We start from the raw sequence: 22,231 nt of genomic DNA on the forward strand, positions 1-22,231 counted from the left end.
CTTTTGCAATCTGTTTGTGTCTTGTGCCATGTTCCTACCCTATACTTGCATGTCATAAAACTTTAATATGGATAAATTTTAATATCCAATTGGCTATCAATCTAGTTTTCTTTGTTTATGTTCTTGGGATTGATAATGTCTTATGGGTTGTATTGTATGGTAGCAGATTCAGGCTAATTAATTTACTGTCACTGATCTTTTGTGCTCATTCATTCATCCATTTCAAGCTTACATAAAATAAATAATGCTAACAGATTTATTATATTTGGATTTTTATTATTATCCAAAAGGTTGTGAAACTAATGGTTTTGCAGGTCCAACTGTCATCTGTCTATATTTAGTGTTTTATTTTTGGGTAAGAAAGTTATTACCGTTGGGATTGGTTTTGGTTGAGAAATGATGGAACTGCCAATATCTCAGAGTCCTTGAAAATGGGGGGCCACTCCAACAGTCATAGAATATTTATATATTTAGTAGAATAGAGACATGGGAACCTCGAATCACGTGCTCACATTTTAAAAGTATGAACAAAATGACAAAGACAAGGAGGCTGCTCTGCTGCTAATAGATGGTGACTTGAGAAACTTTATTACAAGTGTCAATGAGCTTTGATCGAGATCTAACAATAGGAGGGAGTTGAATGTGCTTTTATTATGAACATTGCTATTAGACAGACGTGCCTATGACCTTTAAGATGTCTCGTTTTACAATTGGTTAGTAATACTCCCTAAAAATTATTACATTAAATTATATGAGACTCGATACTAAATTACACCAATAGCAATATTGACACGTAAGAGGGTGCTTGGCACCACTGGTGCCTTTTAGCATTCTTTTATTATCTATCTTGCACTTTGATTTAGGCTGAATTTTTTTAGAGAGAGATTCCAAGGGAAAAGGATAACAAAAATATGAAATATGTTTACCATGAATTCTTGTAACCCTTTCTTTATGAATAACAATTATATAAAAAAGTTTCTTTTAATAAAAAATTCTTCACAAGATAATTTTAAACTCAAAAAGTCCTTTTAAAGAAAATTCTACCTTCTCTCAAAAGGAATTTTATTTCTTTGAAAAAAGGATTTTTTTTCTTCTTTTTTTTTTTAAGACACTTTTAGGAGGTAATTAAAATGTATATTAAATTATATGTTATAAAAATGAAATTTTTTATGTAAAGATATCTAATGGGTTTCTTATTAACACTATTAATAACTGAAAAAAGGGAAGAAAAAAAAAACGAAAAACGTTAGATTTAACTAATGTGATATGTCAACAATAATAGTAACGTTATTTTTGTAAATTATATACAAATAATATATATTATTGTAAACTTCACAAGCTTAAATGTTATTTAGTTTCAATGTGATTTAAGCCGAAAACAGAAATTGAGCCCACCATATCATAATTTAGTGAGACACATTTTCATTTATCAATGTAAGGTGACGTTTGGTTGGAAATGATACAAATATAAGATTAAGAATGAGAATATAAATGGAATGGAATGAAATCAAATTTTAAAACAGATAAAAAAATTGAAGAAAAAAATATTAAATTTTTTCTCATCTTTTGTTGGAATGATTTCCTTCCATTTTAAAATAAAATAGTCATTCCATCAAAATAATAAAAAAGTTATTTTATTAGAAATTTAGAATGATATTCTAATACTTTAAAGTACAATCAAACAAAAAAAAAAAAAATCGTTCTATTTTATTATCTCTAATCTAACGCCATCTAAGAGATATATTAAGCACATGCTTTTCTTTTTTTAGTGATCTAAGATCATTCTTAAATGATCTAGTAAGTAAATTATTTAAATTTCTAAAAGTGGTTTCTAATCGTATATCAAACAATCAATATAGCTACACATGAATTAACTATGCATACTCTTCATAGATAACTTGTTTAGCTAAATCACTTTCTATTTTTTCTTTAGTTAATGATCAGTTTGTTTGCCAAGATGTATGTTTATATCTAAATAAACAAATAAATAAATCCTTTTATATATTTTTTTTTTTCGAAAAATCCTTTCATAATATTTTGACATTCACTTCAAGAAGGTAAGTATTATGCTAAATAAAATAATATTTTAATAACAAAAAATTATTCTAAATAAATTTGAAAAGTAATTACAGATTAAATTAAAAAACATTTTGTGCTGTAGAAAATACTATCTAAACAAAAGCTTAAAAAAACCTCACTTCAACATATACTCAAAATAAGTAGTGAAATCAAAATCAACAATGTCTTGGCATCAAAATCTCTCCATCCAAGTCTACACCATAATTTCAATGTTATTAGAGGCTTTTTAAATTGCCCATAATTAGACCAAGCATGGCAATCAACAAAATCACGAAACTGAAGAAGAAAATCCAAATCAATTTTTTTCTTACCTTTCGTTTTCGTTTTCGGGTGTGTTGGATTCTTCTATTTCTTGTTCCATGTGTTACAAAAAAGAGTTGGCAACCTCAAATCTCATTGGAGGCAAGGAATGTGTTCCACAACCCATGAGATTAAAATTAGCAAATGCCAACTAATCCATGGACCTATCTAACTCTATTGAGGTGGGCAGAATTAGCCAAAAAAAGAGGAACAAATTTTATAAAAAAGTATGAAACTACAAACTACTATTTATGCAGTCATTATACTTTTCTCATGGTAGCCATCATACTTAACTCCACCTGCTGATCCTCAATTCTGCTTATCGCTCGCGAAAGATCTCTGCTGGCAAATGACATGGTATCTTCTTTGGTGAGGCGCCTCTGTTTTATCTTCAAAATTGCTTGTGAAACCTCTCCTATCGATGGCCGCCTTCTTGGTGAATTGTCAAGGCATTTGTGAGCAATACTAGCTAAGCTTCTCACTTCTGCAACACTGCATTGGCCAGCCAGTCGCTTATCCAGTATTTCATCAACACCGTCGGGACTCATAGAAGCCTATCGAAAAAGCAAGTTTAGAAAAAAGTAGCGATGCAATCTTCGGTCAGAAAGGTTTGACTGTAAAAGTTATTGAGCAAACAACCAAGGAGAAAAAACTCACCAAGTTAATGTACTCCATTAGGTTTTGGTGTGGATGAATAGCCGTTATTAGTTCGAACAATATAACACCAAAACTGTAGATGTCACTCTTCATTGTGAACTGGTTTGTGGATATGTACACTGGGTCTATGTAACCATATGTTCCTTTAAGTCCAGAATTCCTTCCATCAAACACTTCTTCCTTTGATAGTCCAAAGTCAGCAACCTAGAATGAAAAAAGTAATTGTGTTTATGTATTTATTTTAGCGATTTATCTACATTCTGAAACAACTCATTGAGAAAATTGAACATGAGAAAGCTGTTGTGCCATCTCACCTTAGCTCTCATTAATCTGTCTAACAAAATATTAGCAGACTTCAAATCACGATGTATGACGGGTGGGACTGCCTGTGTTCATAGAATTCTCCACATCAAGAAATTAAACAAATTTCTTCCACTAAAAAGAAAAACAAATATAAAGAAATTAACATTACCCCTTCATGAAGATACTCAATTCCGTGAGATATATCAAGAGCGATTTGAAGCCTTTCATCCCAATTCAAAACCCGTTCTTCTCCACCTAGGTATAAATAAAGCAGGATGGTTCTCAAATATGGACAACTCAAAATCCTACCAACGAAAAGAGTTAGTCTAAGTTGTTAGGTAATAAATTTGTTAAAGAAAAGGGGAATGCATTTCCAGCTTAAATTGGATAAAGAAGCTCAAGCTTACATGTTCTGATAGTTATTTTTTCTCTCTTCCGAATTAAGTTACTATTCAATCTATATATAGTATCTATACAAGTGTGTTTGTGTGTGTGCGAAACATAAGTTTTTGAATCCCAGCTTTCTCTCTTGTGGCTAGTCACCACAATCATTTAAGATTTATTAATATGTAGAGATAATATACCCTCTGAGCCATAAAGAATGCTTGCTAAGCTTCCGTTACTCATGAACTGGTACAATAACATGCGTTGTCCTTTATCTACACAATATCCTACTAGATTTACAAGATTGCGATGATGGAGTCTTCCAAGCAAAGATACCTGAAACAGATTTATAAAAAAAATTTATGAATAACTCCAAATTGTCCGTTGGAGTCTTGGCGAATCACACTAAAACAGATAAACACTTTTCAAATGGAAGACTACAATTTATCTCAACCCTCAGGGAAGACAAATGTAGTCTGCTCTGAAACCTAATTTAAGTAGTCACTTAAAAGAAATACATAACATATGTATGTCAGAGTAAGGTCCTCTGATTTCTTGGCACTAATAACCATTTGGTGTTTGGAAGAACTGGTGACATATAACTTCTACACTCCTGAGAAAGAAATTAAGCAGATAATTTCCCATAAAATTCATAATACTATTACTATCAATGATATTGATATTGACATTGATACTCTTTTCTTTTTACTTGACAATGCCATCCTGAGGAAATATACAACCTTTGGGACATATGGTTAGGTATGTATCCTTACTCAGAATTTCTTCAGTTTTCAGTTTATTTGGAAAATTTCTTCAAGGCAAAAGAGAAAAAAAATTATGTTTGGTCATACAATTCAGGTGAAAATGAAATTATTAGGAACTATATTGAACATGAATGCATAAATAGATCTCTGTTATTCCTAAGATGTCTTGACATGTTGTTGTTGGATAATCCCTTACCTCAGTTTGGAATTCTCTTTCCCCCTGTTTAGAATCAGAAGCAAGCACCTTCACAGCTATTATCTCTCCAGTAGCCATTGTTGCTTTATACACAGGACCAAATGACCCTTGTCCCAAAATAGTGGTGAAATTTTCTGTAGCTCTTTGTATATCCCTGTAAAATATAGTATGTACATCCATAAAATTTGATAGACCCTATATATAGATTGTGTGAAGTTAGTAATTTTTAAAATTTGAATTTATCTGTTAACTCTCTTTAAATCTGAACCAATTACATTCTATCTGAGCAATCAATGCTTGTTAGTTCATTCCAATGGAAATAAATGTTTGACAAATGAAGAATTAAGAATTCCTACAGCATGAAACATCAACACTCCAAACTAATGAAAAGTAAAGTGCTTTACATACTTGTAAGAGTATCTAAGTAAGCCTGACACAGAAGCAATTCGATCTTTGTTTTGATGATTCCAGGAAAAGAGACTATTTTTGGGAAGGCTTTCTGATCCTTGATTCACTACAGAATTTGAAAGAGAAGCACTGAAGTCAGTACTTGTCCCTAAGCCATTTGTTCTTATAGGAAGAGTTGTGGGACTACGTTCATTTGCACATCGTCGAAGATGAGCATGTTTCTTGTACCAACGCAAGCCCCAAAATAAGAGCGAAGCTATTAAAATACCAAGAGCTACACCAACAGAGATTCCAATGACAACCAGATCCGCTTTATGAACCATTCTTTGGTCTCTTTGGAAGTTCAGGCAATGAGAACATTTTGCGAGGCAAATTCCCACAGGTTCTCTATCATAAACAACACACAATTTAGATAAAACAGCCATAACAAAAAATTAAAGAATAACTTGATGATCATCAGGTAAACTTCTCTGCTCCATGATCATAAAATGGCAAGCATATAGTTAAACGAACCAAGAAGTGAAATGTAACAATTTTTTGTTTTACACTTGTCCTCTTGCAGAATCTTAGAGCATTTCAGAGATGGGAAACTATAGGAACTTGCATGACAAGTCTCCACGAGGAATCAAATCCAAAACATGGGAGCAACTATGGTTTAACCACTCAACACTTAACCATTAAGTGTAAGTAATTATGCCTTCAAGTTCAACATAAAGACTCAAGAATCTGTGCTTTCTTACTACAAAAGTATTATCTATATTCCTCACGCCCTCATTTAATACGAAAATCAATCTACATCTCGATAAATATCAATCAAATTATTTACAAAAAGTCAGAATACAAATCTACCAGAAAGGAAAAGGAAAACATAAAAGCAAAAGATTCAAGTGTCCATGATCGATCATCTAAATCCATATGAAGACTAATACAATAAACTCATATATAATATAACGACACCCCAGAAAGCAAAAACACCTTCTAAAGCACAAAACGTCAAAAACCCAGAACCATAATCAGCCAAAAGGACGCAATTCAGCCCAAAATTTCAAGAAACAAAAAGAACCCATTTACATAATAAGAACAACATTCATACCTTCTCAAACCAAAAAACTCAACGCCAATTCCGACAATCTGGTTATCTTCGTCGTTGTTTTTTGCAAGTCAATGGTGTACAACTCAAAAGAGAAGCCAGCCAAACTGTAAACAGAGAGAGAGAGAGAAAAGAAGAAAAAGAAACGAAACCCACAAAAGAGGAAAAAGTCGAAAGGTGGCACAAAAACACGGTCAAGTTGTGGATTGGAGAGTAATGAAATTGGGGTTAGTTTGATTGGGGACTACAGACTATGGATGGAGTTGGGATCAAAGAAAAAGATTGGGTTGGGTCAATTTAGGATCTTCTTGTTTGTACATGGCTGACTGAGCTTAGACAGCTCCGTCCCATTAAAACTTAAAAGTCACCACTTTGCCTTTTCAAGTTTTAAGCTTCAACATTTCTCTCCATTGCTTTCACTTTTAACATTTTTTTACATAATTTGTGGTATAAATTATTAAGTTATATTTTTACAATTTTAATAAATACTTGTTGTTAAATGTTAAATAAATTAAATTTAGATATTTATTTATAATTAGTATTTATACCATAAATTATTTTTTTTACCACGCTAATTATAATTTTTTTTAATTAAATAAATCTCAATTAATAAAAACTGCCCACTTTTTAAATTGGGGTGTATTATTGAATAAGATTTATCGTGCAAAGAATAATCTTTTTTCATTTCGAATAATAATTTTGGACTAGTTGATGAATTTAAGTAAGATATTTATGTGAGTTTGTGGTTTGGTTCAAATAATACACAACATATAGAATTTTAGCCCCACTTTGATTGAGGCAACACTTATGGATAAGCTCTTACCTTAAAGAACAATCAACTTATTTTATTAGGTTTTCATATAAAGATAAACAAAGAGACGAAGAAAAAAAAAACAATTGACATAAAAATTGGTTTTGGTTTCATTTTATATATATATATATATATATATGAAAAAAACAATTGCAGACATTAATATTTTTGGTGTCGAACCTATAAAAATAATAAATGAGTTGTTGGTGGGTTTAAATTAGTGTCAACTTAAACTCCTCTTTAAATTTATAAGAGTGATTTAGGCCAAATTTAGAGATTGGTGAGATGTAATTGCATAAAGGGAAAGGGTTTGACATTATTTATATTTTGTTAGTATTTTAAATTAAGTGGTACTAGTAGTGGCTACATTTAAACAAAATTTAAATTATTAAAAAATAAAATTTAAAAGCTTGTAACCATAAATTTTACATAAAAAGAAAAAAAGAGAGGAAATTGGTTGGAGAGTTGGTTTTTATTATTAACTAAAATTTGCTCAACTAGTTGTCCAAGACCTATTCTGGTTGCTGAATTGAATTGGTCCAATTATATCTTCAACCAACAAAACCTTTGAAAAATCTCACTCTAATATTGTCTTTACATTGTTAAATAATAACACCATTAAGAAATGAAAATGAAACATCAGTACGTAATCCATATTTTTGTGAGGGGATTTTGAATTGAGGAAAGTTAAAAAAAAAAAAAAGGTGTCATCTTTAATGGTGCATCATCTTACTAAATTAGTGTACAATTTTTAAATTATTCTACTTTAAAAATACACTAAATTAAATTGGCGCGTAAAGTATTTTACTGTATTAATAATATTAAATTTTGAATCTATAAGATAATTTTTTATTTTTATTTTAACCCTTCTTTCTTTTTTTTTTTTTAAAAAAAAAATAAGAATTTCTTTAAACTAATTGTTATTGGAGCATTATTAAAATGTGAATAAGTATTCGTCCAAATTGAAATTCCTAAAGAAGACGTAATAGACTTGGCTAGTGCATAGACTACATCATTCGTAAAACGCAAAATGACACAACAAAAACTACCATCGACCGCAGCTAATAAATAAGAAACATCATCAATAATAAAATTAAACACAACATTTTTGTCTAAAGCATTAGTCCAAGAAATAGCAACCGATGAATTACACTCCACCTTATGCACTATACTTCAGCCTAACCGCCCATTCCAGCCCCAACCTCTCACCATCAGCTCAACCCCATCAACAGAGAAATTCCCCAACACACCCATTGCCCACGACGCACAAACCACCCCAAAACCATCCCGAATTACTTCACCTAGGCCAACGAAACTCATTTCAGGTAGGGATGTCAATTATACCCGTGGGTTCGGGTACCCACGGATACCTGCTCTAAAAAAATGACACTTATTATTTTCGATTACTAATTTTGTATTTACTAACTTCATTTACTATACACACTATTTTACTCATGTTTATTGTTTTGATTAGTTTTTATGATTGTTGTTTTTTAAATTCTCTTTGAGACATCATTATTTTTTCAAAAATATATATGTAATGGGTACCCGATTGGAATCCTTCTCCCGTCGGGTAATCATCGTCCTACCCCCGCTTTAATTTAAACGGGTATTGAGGCGGATATGGGGGTGAATTTAGGAAGCGGGTATTGGGTGGGGAGCAATCCCTGTCCCGTCCCGCCCCGTTTACATCCCTAATATCAGGCGTAACAACCTCATTAGTGCAACGTGAGAAGCTCCCCCACAGCGGTGCCACTTGCAGCTCCACCCTCCCCAAGCCACGATTCACCCCATGGTGAGCTAAGAGACTCCCATTCAACCCTCAACTTTGACACCCAAGAAATTATTGTAGCGCGTTATCAGCCAAGGACACCAACACCTCCAAATCAAGCCTGTGCACCACCAAAGAGGCAAGCATTATGACCATACCATCCAAGTAATGTTTGGCGTGATATTTTGTGTTGAATTATTGGAGTTGTTACACCAAAAGTAATCAGTTCTATACGAAATTGGTAAAAAATTAAATATACACCAAAATGGTAAAACTATTGGAGATGGTCTGATGTCATAATACTATAATACTGTTTTTTTACAATTTAATGTAAAATCTCACACACATTTTAATTTAATAATTATAATAAGAAACTGTTAACTATAGTAATGCATCACCTAAGAGTTGATAGATCCACACTTGCCTTTGGGAAAAAATTGTATATATATTTTAGTTAATTATAATATATATTTGTAATTAAATGTGATATTTATTAACATAGTGTTACCTTTGGTAATGATTAAGCTATTATATACTTATAATAGGGATGAATGATTCAAATTCTAAAAAGAGCATTTTATTTATTAATATTTAAAATTTACTTTTTGAAATAAAACTTGTTAATACCTTAACATTTCATTGGTATATTTTATTTTATTTTTTTACTTTTAATTATATTTAATACTATAAAAATATAAATTTATTTTAATTTTTAACATATTATATCAAGTACAGAACATAGTGTGTCCCCTCTCTCTTACAAAAAAAAAATATGCTTTCTATATGTTAAAATCGGACTGCCTAAGGGTATATATATATATACATATATATACTAGGTGATTGTTACGTGCCAAACCACGTAGTGTATGTTTTATTTAATATTTTAGTTTTTTATTTTAATTAATAATTAAAATAGTATAATTATTTGAACAATTTGTTTTATAAAAATAAAATATGTGTCAGTATATTTAGTAAGTAAAACATAGTTGTGTTATAATAATGTATGTTATTAATAGTAAAATGTACATTAATCTTCTAATTGAAAAAAGTTCTATTATCTCATTTCATATCTAATAATAGCTACACAACTATATATTTATAGACTTTCATATTCTTTGCAAATTACTAATAAGCACCAATAATATTTTCATATTCTAATATTTTTCAACCTTCTCTTCTTGGTGGTAAAATTAAAAATAAAACTAAAAATAAGCACAAACATATAAGGTAAATACTCATATACAGTCTCATATTTATATTATCTTTTCTAGATTTTTTATCTATATTTTTCTTTTTTAAAAGATAAATAAAAAAAATTATTAATATTCTCCCACGATAGGTTTGTTAGAGAGAGATGTGGTAAGATGATTTTTTTAATTTAAAAAGAGATTATTAATATTTAAAAGATTGTTTAATTTTTTGGGTTTAATTATTGGGTTTATTTATTAACGGGAGATCAAACGTAATCGTTAAATTTAACAGAATATTCTTTTATTTTTTAAGTATATTCTGTTAAACCAAGAAATGCCGTTAGATAGGCACTTTTAATATATAAAGATACTAGGTGAATGTACGTGCCGAGCCACGTATTGATAGTTTTTTTAAGATTTTGAATATATTTTATTTTTAAAGATTTCAAATTTTTTGTTTGAAAAAATTAAATATTTATATTTGAAATATTATTTAATAATATATTAAAAATAATATTAGTGTAATTATAAAATTGTAAATAAATTTATTATTGGAGTAGTATATTATTCTATTTAGTTCTTTTTTTAACATAGCATTGTAATGTAAGTTTATATCTACAAATATTCTGTAAAGTGTTAATATTATATGAACATCTGTATTTATAAAGCTAAAAAGTGGGTCAATGACAGAAGTGGTATATCTGCAATCACACAAAGATAGAAGTGGTATTTCTGCTAAACCATGACACTTGAATTATCGGGGCGAATTAACACCAACCAATAAGAAAGAAAAAAAAAACAGAGAACGGTTTCAAGGTGGAGTATTGTGTTTAATATATGAGTTTGCACGATCAGATTTAGAACAATTACAAATAATGAGAAATTAGACACAGAATTAAATCTAATCAAATTTAAATTTAAATAGTATATGATTTAGATATTTTTAATTAATCTATTTAATATTTAATAATTATTTAGTCAAAAAAAATATCTACAAACATCATAGTGAAAAAAATAATAACAATAAAAAAAATAGTTATCCTTATATAATAGAAAAATAGAAAAATTAAATTTTATCATCAATTAAAATTAATAATTATACGTGTATAATCAATAGGTTAAAAAAAAGAGTATTGACTTATATTATAGATAGATATATAGATTATGGAGTGCAAACACTTGAACTACATTTGATGACTCTCTATTGCCAAAAATTTATTCACATTAGAATAGAAAAGAAATTAATAAAGCAATTAAAAAGAATAACATCACATTATGCATCGAATAAAAAAAAAAATAAAGATTTTTTTAAAAAATAAATAAAAAAAATTATTAATATTCTTCCAAGATAGGTTTGTTAGAGAGATATATGGTTAAGATGATTTTTTTTAATTTAAAAAGAGATTATTAATATTTAAAAGATTATTTAATTTTTTGGGTTTAATTATTGGGTTTATTTATTAACGGGAGATCAAACCTAATCGTTAAATTTAACAGAATATTCTTTTTATTTTTAATTTTAAGTATATTCTGTTAAACCAAAAAATGTCGTTAGATAGGCACTTTTAATATATATATATATTTTTATATATATATACTAGCAAAAATTACGTGCGAGGCACGTATACTAAATTTTATGCTAGTTTTTTTCTATGTTATTTGAAAATGATACAATTAAAAATTAAAGAAAAAATATTATTAGTTATTAGGTGAGATTATTATTATGTGTATTTAAATATTATAGTTTATAATGCTGTCAATTAAAAGTGAATACCGAATGTAATATATAGGAATAGGAATGGGAATGGGAATGGGAATAGGAATAGGAATGGAATGGAATAAAATTTAAAATGCATAAAAAAAAATTATAAAAAAATCATTAATTTTTTTTTCTTGTTACATTGGAATGATCATTCCTTTCTTTTTAAAATGGAATAACCATTCCACCAATACTTTAAAATGCAACCAAACAAAGGAATAGAATGAAAATTATTTCCTTCCCATTCCATTCCATTTCATTACCTCCAACCAAACGCCACCTTAGTGTTTAAGAAAGCTTGATGATTTAAATATGTTCTTAAGTTAATCCAAAAATAAATTAAAAGTGATGTTCCAATACTTAAAGAAACATTACTTAAATGGGTGTAAGATAGAAAAAAAAAATTAAAAATCAATCTCTAAATTGTTGATAATTGAAGATAGCATTTGTTTAAAAATTGTAGATAAGAAAACTAATGATAGTTGGTGGATTTCAATCATCATTTGCTTCGATAGAGACAATAGTGTAATTTTTGTATTTTGCACTTTTCATTCTAGCCGGGTCCGCATATATCTGGAATGTCCATTTTTTCATTGATAAATTAAATATGGTAGTGTCGACAAAGCGACGGTGTTCCTACAAATCGTGATGTATTTTCATTTAAAATGATTAGACATGGTGTGCATAGCTTATTTAATTAAAAAAATCAACTTATGAAAGGCATGTAAAACTATTTTATTTTTTTAAAATTACACATTTGCGGTATATTTCATTAGTTGGGCAGCAGTACACGAAAATATTTTTTCCACAATATCTGCGAACATGACAGCAGATAGGCTCTTTGTATTGTCATCAAGTTCAACATATGCTATAGCACTGTAAAATGCATAATAAGATTGTTAGTATCTTTTTTTTATTATTATTTTAACTTAATTTCAATAACATCATATGTTTTTTGTAATATATCGTGGTGTAAGAAATCCTTCCTGGCTGCATGATGGCTTATCACATATAATTTTTTCATTGCGATTGTATAAATCTATTTTTTTATGACATGCGTCACATAACATGTAATAAAAACTCTGGACAGTATCAATTATTTTTATTGCCGCCTCAATCCAAAAACATTTTTTCTACATCCAAATTAAATGGTGTTAATAATAGTAAGATATTGAAACAAAAGTTTTATAAAGTAAATATTGTAGTAGTCTTTACCTCATTTAGTTGCAGATTTTTCATCAACTCTGAAATTTGGATGTTAGTCACTATTTCGCTAATTTATTTAATTGTGCTTTTAATTTATGAGCACGTGATCAAAAAAAATGTTGTAATGTACTCTCTGATTTGTTTTTTTTTTTCTTTTTTGCATCTAATGCCTCGAGTTTAATTATGATAAGTTTTGGTGGGTTTTAGTAAATGTTTTTCTTTTTCTGGTTTGCATTAATAGCTAGAACATGGAGAAATTAATAAGATTGACATTCCTTTTTGTCGCAGCATGTACAAAGCAGCATAATTATAATAATGCTTCAAGTTGCAATTATTTTTATTTAACAGAAGACGAAATTATAAATTTTATGACTTCTTAGTTATACTGTATGTGCTAAAATATAACTTTTTCTTTTAATGAGTGTTTTTATAGGAAAATGGTAATTCTAGAAGAGAAGAAGAGAAGAAGAAGAGAAAAATCATAAATGTACAACAACAATTTTTTTTTTAGATTTAATGGGATTTATTTTATTTATTTTATTATATATAAATAAAAAGTGATCCATGAATTTCTCATAAACTATTTTATTTTTAATAATAAATTATTTTATTTTTAATATAAATAAAAAGTGACCCATGAATTTCTCATAAATTATTTTATTTTTAATAATAAATCATTTTATGTTTAATATAAATAAAAAGTCTCCCACGAATTTCTCATAAACCAAGAATTCGGTTATATAGGCACACTTTATATAGAATAGATATATTGAAAAAGAAATTAAGGATATCTCTAATAAGGTGTTAAAAATAGTGAGATAAAGTTATATTTTAGCATTTTTCTAAAAATTAATAATTTAAAAAGATATTATATTTTGTGTTAAATTTAACTTATATACTAAAATTTGTACTAAAGATACAAAATATAATACTTTGCCAAATTTGATACAATAATAAAAATATTTTTTTAGCTATAATTCCTTATTAATCATTAATAATAGCCTTCAAGACATGTTTTTTTTAATTATAATATTACTATGTTTTATTTTTTAAATATTTAGTTACAAATATTATAATAAATATAGGGGTATGATTTTGTCCCGTTATTGTACTTTCACGGATTGTAATCTGTGATGTACGGCAGCCGTCAGATGAGTGAGTTATTTGATCTGACGGCTGAGATTGATCAAGGAGTAATTAACGTTAAAAAGTAGAAACGTACCCTGACACTCATTTAATGTATCGATTCATCTAATGTACCACGGAATACATTCCGTGAAAGTACATTACGGGACAAAATCATATCCCAATAAATATAATATATAATAATAATTATTTATTTTGTATGCTAAATTTAACAATATATTTACATATTATATTGAAAATAGTTTTAATGTGTTTTCATAGCAATTATGTTTCATTAAAATTTGGTTTGGGAAGATGAAAATTCTCATAAAAGAGGAATGTTGTCATTAATTGTGATTTTTAATTGTCCTTTTGGATGTAAGTATTTAAGGATGCAAAAAAGAGTAAGATTGGTGAAGCACGTGGATTGTTCGGTTTGTCATTACTCATTTTTACAATGGTCCCATCTCATCTTAATTATCCGGATTCAAATCTTCTGTACCAATTCCTGTCCCATTTTCTGTCCCAACCAATTACATTTTGCCACTTAACTAAAGTTTTACCAATATATTTAACAGAACTTTGTATCAAGTAGCTCCATTTGTTGATTTTTATTTATTTAATTTTTTAATTAAAATAATATCATCATTCTCTCTATCCTTTCTCTCATCATCTCTCTCTTTTTTTCTCTAATCCACGATATTCTCATTTGTTTTAATCTTTATTTCTTTTTCTTGTTCAATATCTTGCTTTATTAAAGGTGTTTGATTTTTTATTTTGATAAATCAGAAATGTGTATTGCATTAAACAATCATTTTCAATCTATACAACACCTCTTAAAAAAAGTCTGGTGTGCAATTTAAATTTAATAGTTTTTTTGGGTTTGCATTAGTTTGTCTCTGTTTTTTTCTTTTTTCCTTTTTTTTTTTTTTCTCTTTTTGTAACAAATCTCAACTACCATTTGCATGTATAGTTGTTCTCAAATTGTTTAGAAGAGTTTGGGTTTTTTTTTTCTAGAATGAATTGATTTTCTACAAATTGACTCTTTTTAATTTGGTTGGTTTAGTTAAATTTTTAGTAGATAAATTATGTAAAACGTCATAATTCTAATTATCATGTAATAGAGGAGATATGTTCCATTGATTGATTACTTAATTTCTTTTATAAAATGCTAGTAGTAATGGCAGTTGTGATGCCTAGTGAGCCATTAGAAAGAGATGTGAAATGATAGTTAATTAAAAAGATAATATATATTAAATAATAGAAAAATAAAGAAACGGAGCTAACTGAAGTAAGTCTCTGTTAAATATAAGGATGGAATTTTAATTGACATGTCAACAGTGACGGACCCAGAATTTTTATTTTGTGGGGCTTATTTATTATTAAAAAATATTTATACTTATATTATAATCATTCTTACTATATTTATTTAATTTTATGGGGGCTTTTTTATTATTTTGGTTTATAATTATAAATTAAAAAAATACATTTAAATTTTTGAAAGGCAATATTTTTGTTCGTGGGGGCTATAGCCCCCACATTGATAAGAGTAGGTCCGTCTCTGCATGTCAAAATATAATTAGTGGGATAGGAGATGAGACAGAAATTAGTGACAGAAGATTTGGATCCAAATTATCCTCCCATTAAAATTACACACAACTTTCAAGATGAAAGAACACACTTCCACCACAAACATTTCCAACAACCTTTTCCCTTTAATCTTAAAGGGGTAAATAGCGACATAAATACTTAAAATTTCAAATTTGTAAGTGACATAATTTCAATATTTATTTTTAACGGCATAAGTACCCAATGTTTGTAAAGCTGTAATTTTTCTCTAATTTCGTTACTACAAATCTTATTATTTTCTTAAATAGGCAACATATAAGATCCAGATTCTAGATCATTTGGTCTAGACAAAAATATATAGTATCGGTTACTTCTAAATGTTTCTTTAATAAATTCAAAACGAAGTCTGTACTCACAAAACTGGAGGAAAATTACAGTTTTACAAATATTGAGTACTTATGCCGCTAAAAATAAATATTGAATTTATGACGCTTACAAACTTAAAACATTAGGTCTATTATAATTCACAGATTATATTATAGCATTGCAAAAATATATAGTATACTCCCTAAAAAGAACTAAAAAAAAGGTTCCGTTATCTATAAAAAGAAGGTCCCGTTATCTATTTTAGGCTTTTCAACATTCAAAAAGGTTTTGTAGTCTAATATTTTCTTTTCTTCTCATTATTATATACTTTAAACTTTATTTAAGATCATTAATAAATTTTTGAAAAGTTTTAAATTGTTTATAGTACCGAAATTAATATTCAAATACATGATTTTGGCACTGTAAATTATTTATATTTTTTTAAAAAAATGTACAAATATACAGGTGGTCCTAAACAATGACGAAGATAGCCCAAAAATTTATGGAGAGCCAATACATATAAAAAATATATATATTTTTTAAATATTAAAAAAATTAATTTTATTTTTAATTAATTTTTTACATGTAATTTTAAAATATTTAAAAAAATTTGGGGGTGGAGGATGACACCCTCCGAGACTCCCTTCACTTCGTATCAGGTCTTAGATAAATATAATATACACGATTATAAAAAAAAAATAGACTAAAAGCTTTTATAAATACCAAAACTAATAAGAGGTGTACTTAAACAACCATTTTAGAGGATATACTATATAATTACGCGTATAGTATATATATCAACTTTCTTTTAATGTTTTTTACCTTATTTAAATATTAAATCTTCAAAAAAATTATTAATTAAAATAAAAAATTTAAATAAATAATACAAAAATAATAAAATAGTGATACTCTTAAGAAGAGAAAAGTAATATGTTATTAAAAATAAACCTAATGCATTGTACATTTTGGACAAAACTAGTATAGTAGAGATATCTATATGACAGTTTATATTATAATTATAGTAGGTATTGTTGGGTTTTATGCCCTAAATAAAACTCTTTACAATCTGATTAGTTATCAATATAAGAAATTTGAAGTGATTGATGTTTGCATGAATTCTACATGCTAATGGTTTAAATATGTTTATTACATTTACACACAAAATCAGTTAAATCCAGATCATATGTTTATTCACAATTACAGTATCGTCAACACAGTGGAATGTGATTGTGATCATATGAATCAAAAGTTTTGGTCCCTGTTTCATCAGTGTTATTGGATTTACACTAATGTGATAATCAGCGATGATGTATACTTACACTTGGAGTAAGTGTTATGTTCTTTCCAGGACATTAGTAAAGTATACTAGTTTCGAATGTATGGAGTATACATTGGACTGGACCGATATTGCAACTAAGTTAAGATATTACATACTTACCGTTATACATATCTTTCCAAGTCAATATCAGTAGTTGATCTTAAGATTAAAAGAATCTAAATCCTGATATGCTTAGGCTCAACTCAGGAGTGCTATTCATGTTCTTAGATTTATTAGTTAAGCCTACTTTTGGGTCAGGGTGATACGTATATTTTGGGAACATGATAGTATGATTGAGTGGGAGTGCTGAACATAAATATGGAATCTATAGCTTCTACTGGTGTATAGAAGTCAAGTGATGATTCCCTTCGAGCTTAGCAAATAGAAGTAAATGGATGAGCTCTTGTTTAACTGACTAATTATTAGATCACTAAACACCATTTACAGGTAGCTAAGTGTTTTAAGGGGCAAAATACATTGAGGGGTGAGAACGGTAAAGAAATCCCATCTCGATGTAGATCATCTATATAGAAGATCTTTAAATCACAATAAGATTATAACAATGGTTAAATGAGATAGCATATTGATATCGTGGAACATACAATATGCTCTATATAAGTCTGAGAGTGCAATTCTAAGTTCTAAGAGTAGATTCAACGAAGAATTAATAAGTAGGAATTTACTTGGTAAATTTGGTTCACTTATTGGAAGCTCAGCATATAGATCCATGGTCCCCATTCTAGTTGAGAACATTCTGCTTGTAAGACTCATTAATTGATTCGTGATTGATCAATTATAATTCTAAAGTTAGACTATGTCTAATTTTATGAATTTTCACTAAGCAGGGGTGAAATTGTAAAGAAAAGAGTTTCTAGGTTTATTTATTTATTAATAGACTTTATATGTCTAATTAATAATTAAATTAAAATGACAATATTATTTAATAATCTATTTTAGTTATTAAATAATTAGTTTTGGCATTTAAAAGGTTAGAATTGGAAAATTGGCGTTTTTGAGAAAATAGAGATAAAATTTGATAAAACTGCAAAATCAAGTGAGGCCCAATACTACACCATGGCCGGCCACTTAATGTGGGATTTCAAATTAATATTTTCATTATTTTAATGCCAAATAAATCCTAACCTAAACCTAGTAATTGCCTATAAATAGAAAGTGATGGCTCAGTCACAAAACATGCTTTCATTAGTAATCTGACAGAAATTTCTCTCTTCAGAAAAACTGAGCCTTCCCCACTTTCTATACCTGGCCGAAATCATCCCTCTCTTTTCCCTTCATCAATTTCGTGACCCTAGTGAAAGAGTGAGTGCCCACACACAGCAAGCAGTAACTCAATCATAGATTGGAAGACTGTGAAGGATCAAACTTGAAGAAGAAGGACATTCGGGCTCAGATCTTGATTATACTCTGCTACAGAAAGGATTCAAGGGTTAGAGATCTGAGTGGAAGGAGACACTGCATCAATGTAAGGTTTTCTTAACTTTATATGTGTTTAATTTATCGTTTTAGAAAGTTCATATTTAGGGTGTTTAAACAACATACTTGTGAGTAGATCTAAGATCCTAGTAAAATATATATCCAACAGGTATTTCATTTATTTTTGAATAGTTTACAATGTCGAAAATATAGTTCAAAAATGATGGAAGATGATCCAATCAACTTACATCAGGCCATAAAAATTTCTAACTCTAAAAAATGGAATGATCCATTCATGAATGAAGAGAATAAGTTTATGCAAGACAATAAGGTTTGAGAAGTTGTCCTATTACCAGAAGGTGTAAAACTAATTGGTTGTAAATGGATACTTAAAACCAAGAACGATGAATATGGTAATGTGGTGAGATTTAAGGCACGTCTTGTAGCAAAAAGCTATACTAAAAAACAAGGCACTGATTATACAGAGAATTTCTCTCCGGTTTCATCGAAAGACTCTTTTAGGATAATATTGGCACTTGTTGCTCACTTTGACCTTGAGTTACATCATATGGATGTTAAAACAACGTTTCTCAATGACGACATTGATGAGACAATTTATATGGAGTAACCAGAATACTTTGTGGTTGGTGACCCAAAGAATATAGTTTGCAAAAGAAATCTATCTATGGACTCAAGCAAACTTCTCGTCAATGGTATCATAAGTTTCATCAAGTAATTATCTCATTTGGTTTTGAGATGAATATTATTGATGATTGTGTATATCACAAATTCAGTGGGAGTAAATACATATTTCTGATTCTATATGTCGATGACATATTGCTTGCAATTAATCATATAGGCTTATTGCACGAAACCAAGAGATTTCTATCTAAACAATTTGAGATGAAAGATCTTGGTGACGCCTCTTTTATTTTAGGAATTTAAATACATCGAGATCGTTCTTGGGGTATTCTTGGATTATCACAAAAGAGCTATATCGATAAAGTACTCAAAATGTTTGGCATACAACAATGTAGACCAGGTGATACCCCTGTTGCTAAAGGAGACAAATTCAGTCTCAGTCAATGCCCTAAAAGCAGCCTTGAATTTCAAGAAATGAAAAAGATCCCTTATGCATCAGCTGTTGGGAGTCTAATGTATCTTCAGGTATGTACGCATTCAGATATTGCGTACATTGTTGGGATGTTAGGCAGATATTTAAGCAACCCTGGTATGGATCATTGGATAGCAGCCAAGAGGGTAATGAGGTATTTTTAGAGAACAAAACATTACATGCTCACATACAGGAAGTCAGATCATTTGGAGGTCATAGGGTATTTTAATTCTGATTTTGCTAGATGCCAAGATAGCAGAAGCTCTACATCAGCTACATTTTCCTGTTAACTAAGGGAGCTATATCCTGAAAAAGTATCAAACAGATACTTATAACTTCTTCCACTATGGTAGTAGAATTCGTAGCATGTTATGAGGCATCAAATCAGGGAATATGGTTGATAAACTTTGTCGTTGAGCTGCGTATTTTGGAGAATGTAGAAATACCACTTAAGATATTTTGTGACAATAAATCAACAGTGTTGTATTCTAAATAACAATAGGAGCTCATCCAAGTCAAAACATATTGACATAAAGTTCATAGTTGTGAAAGAAAAAGTGCACAGTGGACAGATATCCATAGAGCACATTGGGACAAACTCCATGATAGCGGATCTGCTCACAAAAGGATTACCACCCAAGGTCTTTCATGGGCACACTGCGCATATGGGTGTAGTTTTGCTTAAGGATATCATGATTTAGTGGGAGTTTGTATTTTTTTGGCTTTATGTTTGTTTAAGACATTTATGTATTTGGTTATTTTCTGATCAGAAATAAAGTTTTCAGTTTATTCACTGTGTTTTGTTATGTTTAAGTCTGATCTCACTTTGGTTTAAGGAGGACTAGTTGGAAATAGGGATGGTCGGTTCACATTGCATGTAATTTGTATGCTACACATCCATGATTGATCTATGTCATTTGACTATATTTGTATATGTGACCATTGATGGGTTTAGTCATGATTGATATGACAAAAACCGCTTTGATCCTATATGGGTATAGTTGATGGACGAGATTGTTGTGAATACCTTTACATAATAGCAAATTTTAAGCTCATAAGGTTATATATTTATAAGGTAACATATATGTTGCCCAAGTGGGAGATTGTTGGATTAAAATCCTATTGTGGACACATATGTATAATGTATATGCTATTATAAAGTATGATACAAAATTATGTGACCAGTTATGTTATCGGTATCAAAAGGGTATTAAATCGTCATGGAAATAATGTGTAGATACCATAAGTTAATTTATAATTTGTTGAGGGGCTAAATTATAAATATCCAAAACTCATTCTAAGATGAGTCTATAAATAGATAGTAGTCCCCAAGAAACACTAGGGTTTTTGTATTCTCTCATTCTCCATCAGAGAAAATACTTTAGAAATAGTGTATTCTTGAAAGATCAAAACCTTCTCTGCAATCTCCAACAATGACTTTATATTAATTAGTGCTTCCGTTCATCTTTTATCATCATCTTCTTCTTTAATTTAGTAAATGTTATATAGATTTATGATTTAGAATTTTCTATATTTAAATAATTTTAAGAATATATTTAAATCTGTGATCGATATACATGTTTTGATTGTTTTATAAATCCTAATACCACTCACTCAAACTAATTAACAACCTTCCTTTTTACTAACTTCTAACTAACCTTCAAGAAAAAGAAGTTTGTTTTACAAGCTTGATTTTCTGTGAATTACATACCACATGGTATTTACATGACTTGTTATCTTATTGCATATGAGTTGCGCTACTAAAAATAAGTTTTGTCAGTCGAAATGTGCGATTAAATTTGTATTGATAAATAAACGACTCATGCATGCATGCATCATATATGTTAAATCCAATTACGTCGATCTTGTCTTTTACATATTATTATAGTCCAATCCTTTTTAAAGGAACTTTACTTTCGAAATGTGATCCTAAAGTATTAAAGTTTGAGATAAGTAAAGTAAAGATGATGACAGTTGGTAGCTAGGAAGTTACATGACACTCTGTCATGAATAAATATACGATATGTATATTTATATATATATATATATATATGCACATTCATAAAAAAGAAGTACTGTATTTTTATCTGTTTGGATATATTTAAAATAAGTTTTTAGTCAAATTTATTTTTATGTTTATGGCATGTTCATACACGTTACAATTAGTTAAAGCATTTTGCAAAAATTTTAAGCCGAAAATAGGGTTCAAATACTGGGTTACACGAGTGCTTATTTTATTTTATACGCGTGTAAAATAAACTGTTTGAACATTGCTTTTGTATTGTAAATTATTTCAAATTTTTATAGGATATTTTAAATAATTATAACGTACACGAATATGGAAAAAAAATTAATTAATTTTTTTTAATATCAAAATAAATAGATGA

General features: G+C 28.9%; 1 protein-coding gene across 2 annotated transcripts; it reads right to left on the minus strand.

Moving 5' to 3' along the window:
• Positions 1-2,356: 2,356 nt before the first annotated feature.
• Positions 2,357-6,673, minus strand: LOC115699483 (calcium/calmodulin-regulated receptor-like kinase 2). Of its 2 annotated transcripts, XM_030626923.2 has the most exons (9): positions 6,185-6,582; positions 5,279-5,478; positions 5,092-5,197; positions 4,684-4,837; positions 3,924-4,059; positions 3,509-3,594; positions 3,351-3,422; positions 3,037-3,240; positions 2,357-2,933 (listed from the first exon to the last, which is right to left on the minus strand). In XM_030626923.2, exons 2-9 carry the CDS (start codon positions 5,412-5,414, stop codon positions 2,640-2,642), a joined length of 1,188 nt encoding a protein of 395 aa, XP_030482783.2. In that variant the 5' UTR covers positions 5,415-5,478; positions 6,185-6,582; the 3' UTR covers positions 2,357-2,639. The 2 variants fall into 2 exon arrangements, with proteins under 2 accessions (XP_030482783.2, XP_030482782.2); XM_030626922.2 differs by having other exon boundaries at positions 5,092-5,478; positions 6,185-6,673.
• Positions 6,674-22,231: the final 15,558 nt, after the last annotated feature.

The sequence above is a fragment of the Cannabis sativa genome, chromosome 8 (genome assembly GCF_029168945.1).
Source record: "Cannabis sativa cultivar Pink pepper isolate KNU-18-1 chromosome 8, ASM2916894v1, whole genome shotgun sequence".
NCBI lineage: Eukaryota > Viridiplantae > Streptophyta > Magnoliopsida > Rosales > Cannabaceae > Cannabis > Cannabis sativa.

Coding starts and splice junctions, on each gene's coding strand:
- LOC115699483 (XM_030626922.2), bottom strand. CDS start 5,414: ATGGTTCATAAAGCGGATCTGGTTGTCATTGGAATCTCTGTTGGTGTA. Junction 3,595..3,923: donor CATTCTTTATGGCTCAGAGG/GTATATTATCTC, acceptor ATTTATACCTAG/GTGGAGAAGAACGGGTTTTG. Junction 3,423..3,508: donor TTGAGTATCTTCATGAAGGG/GTAATGTTAATT, acceptor CTATGAACACAG/GCAGTCCCACCCGTCATACA.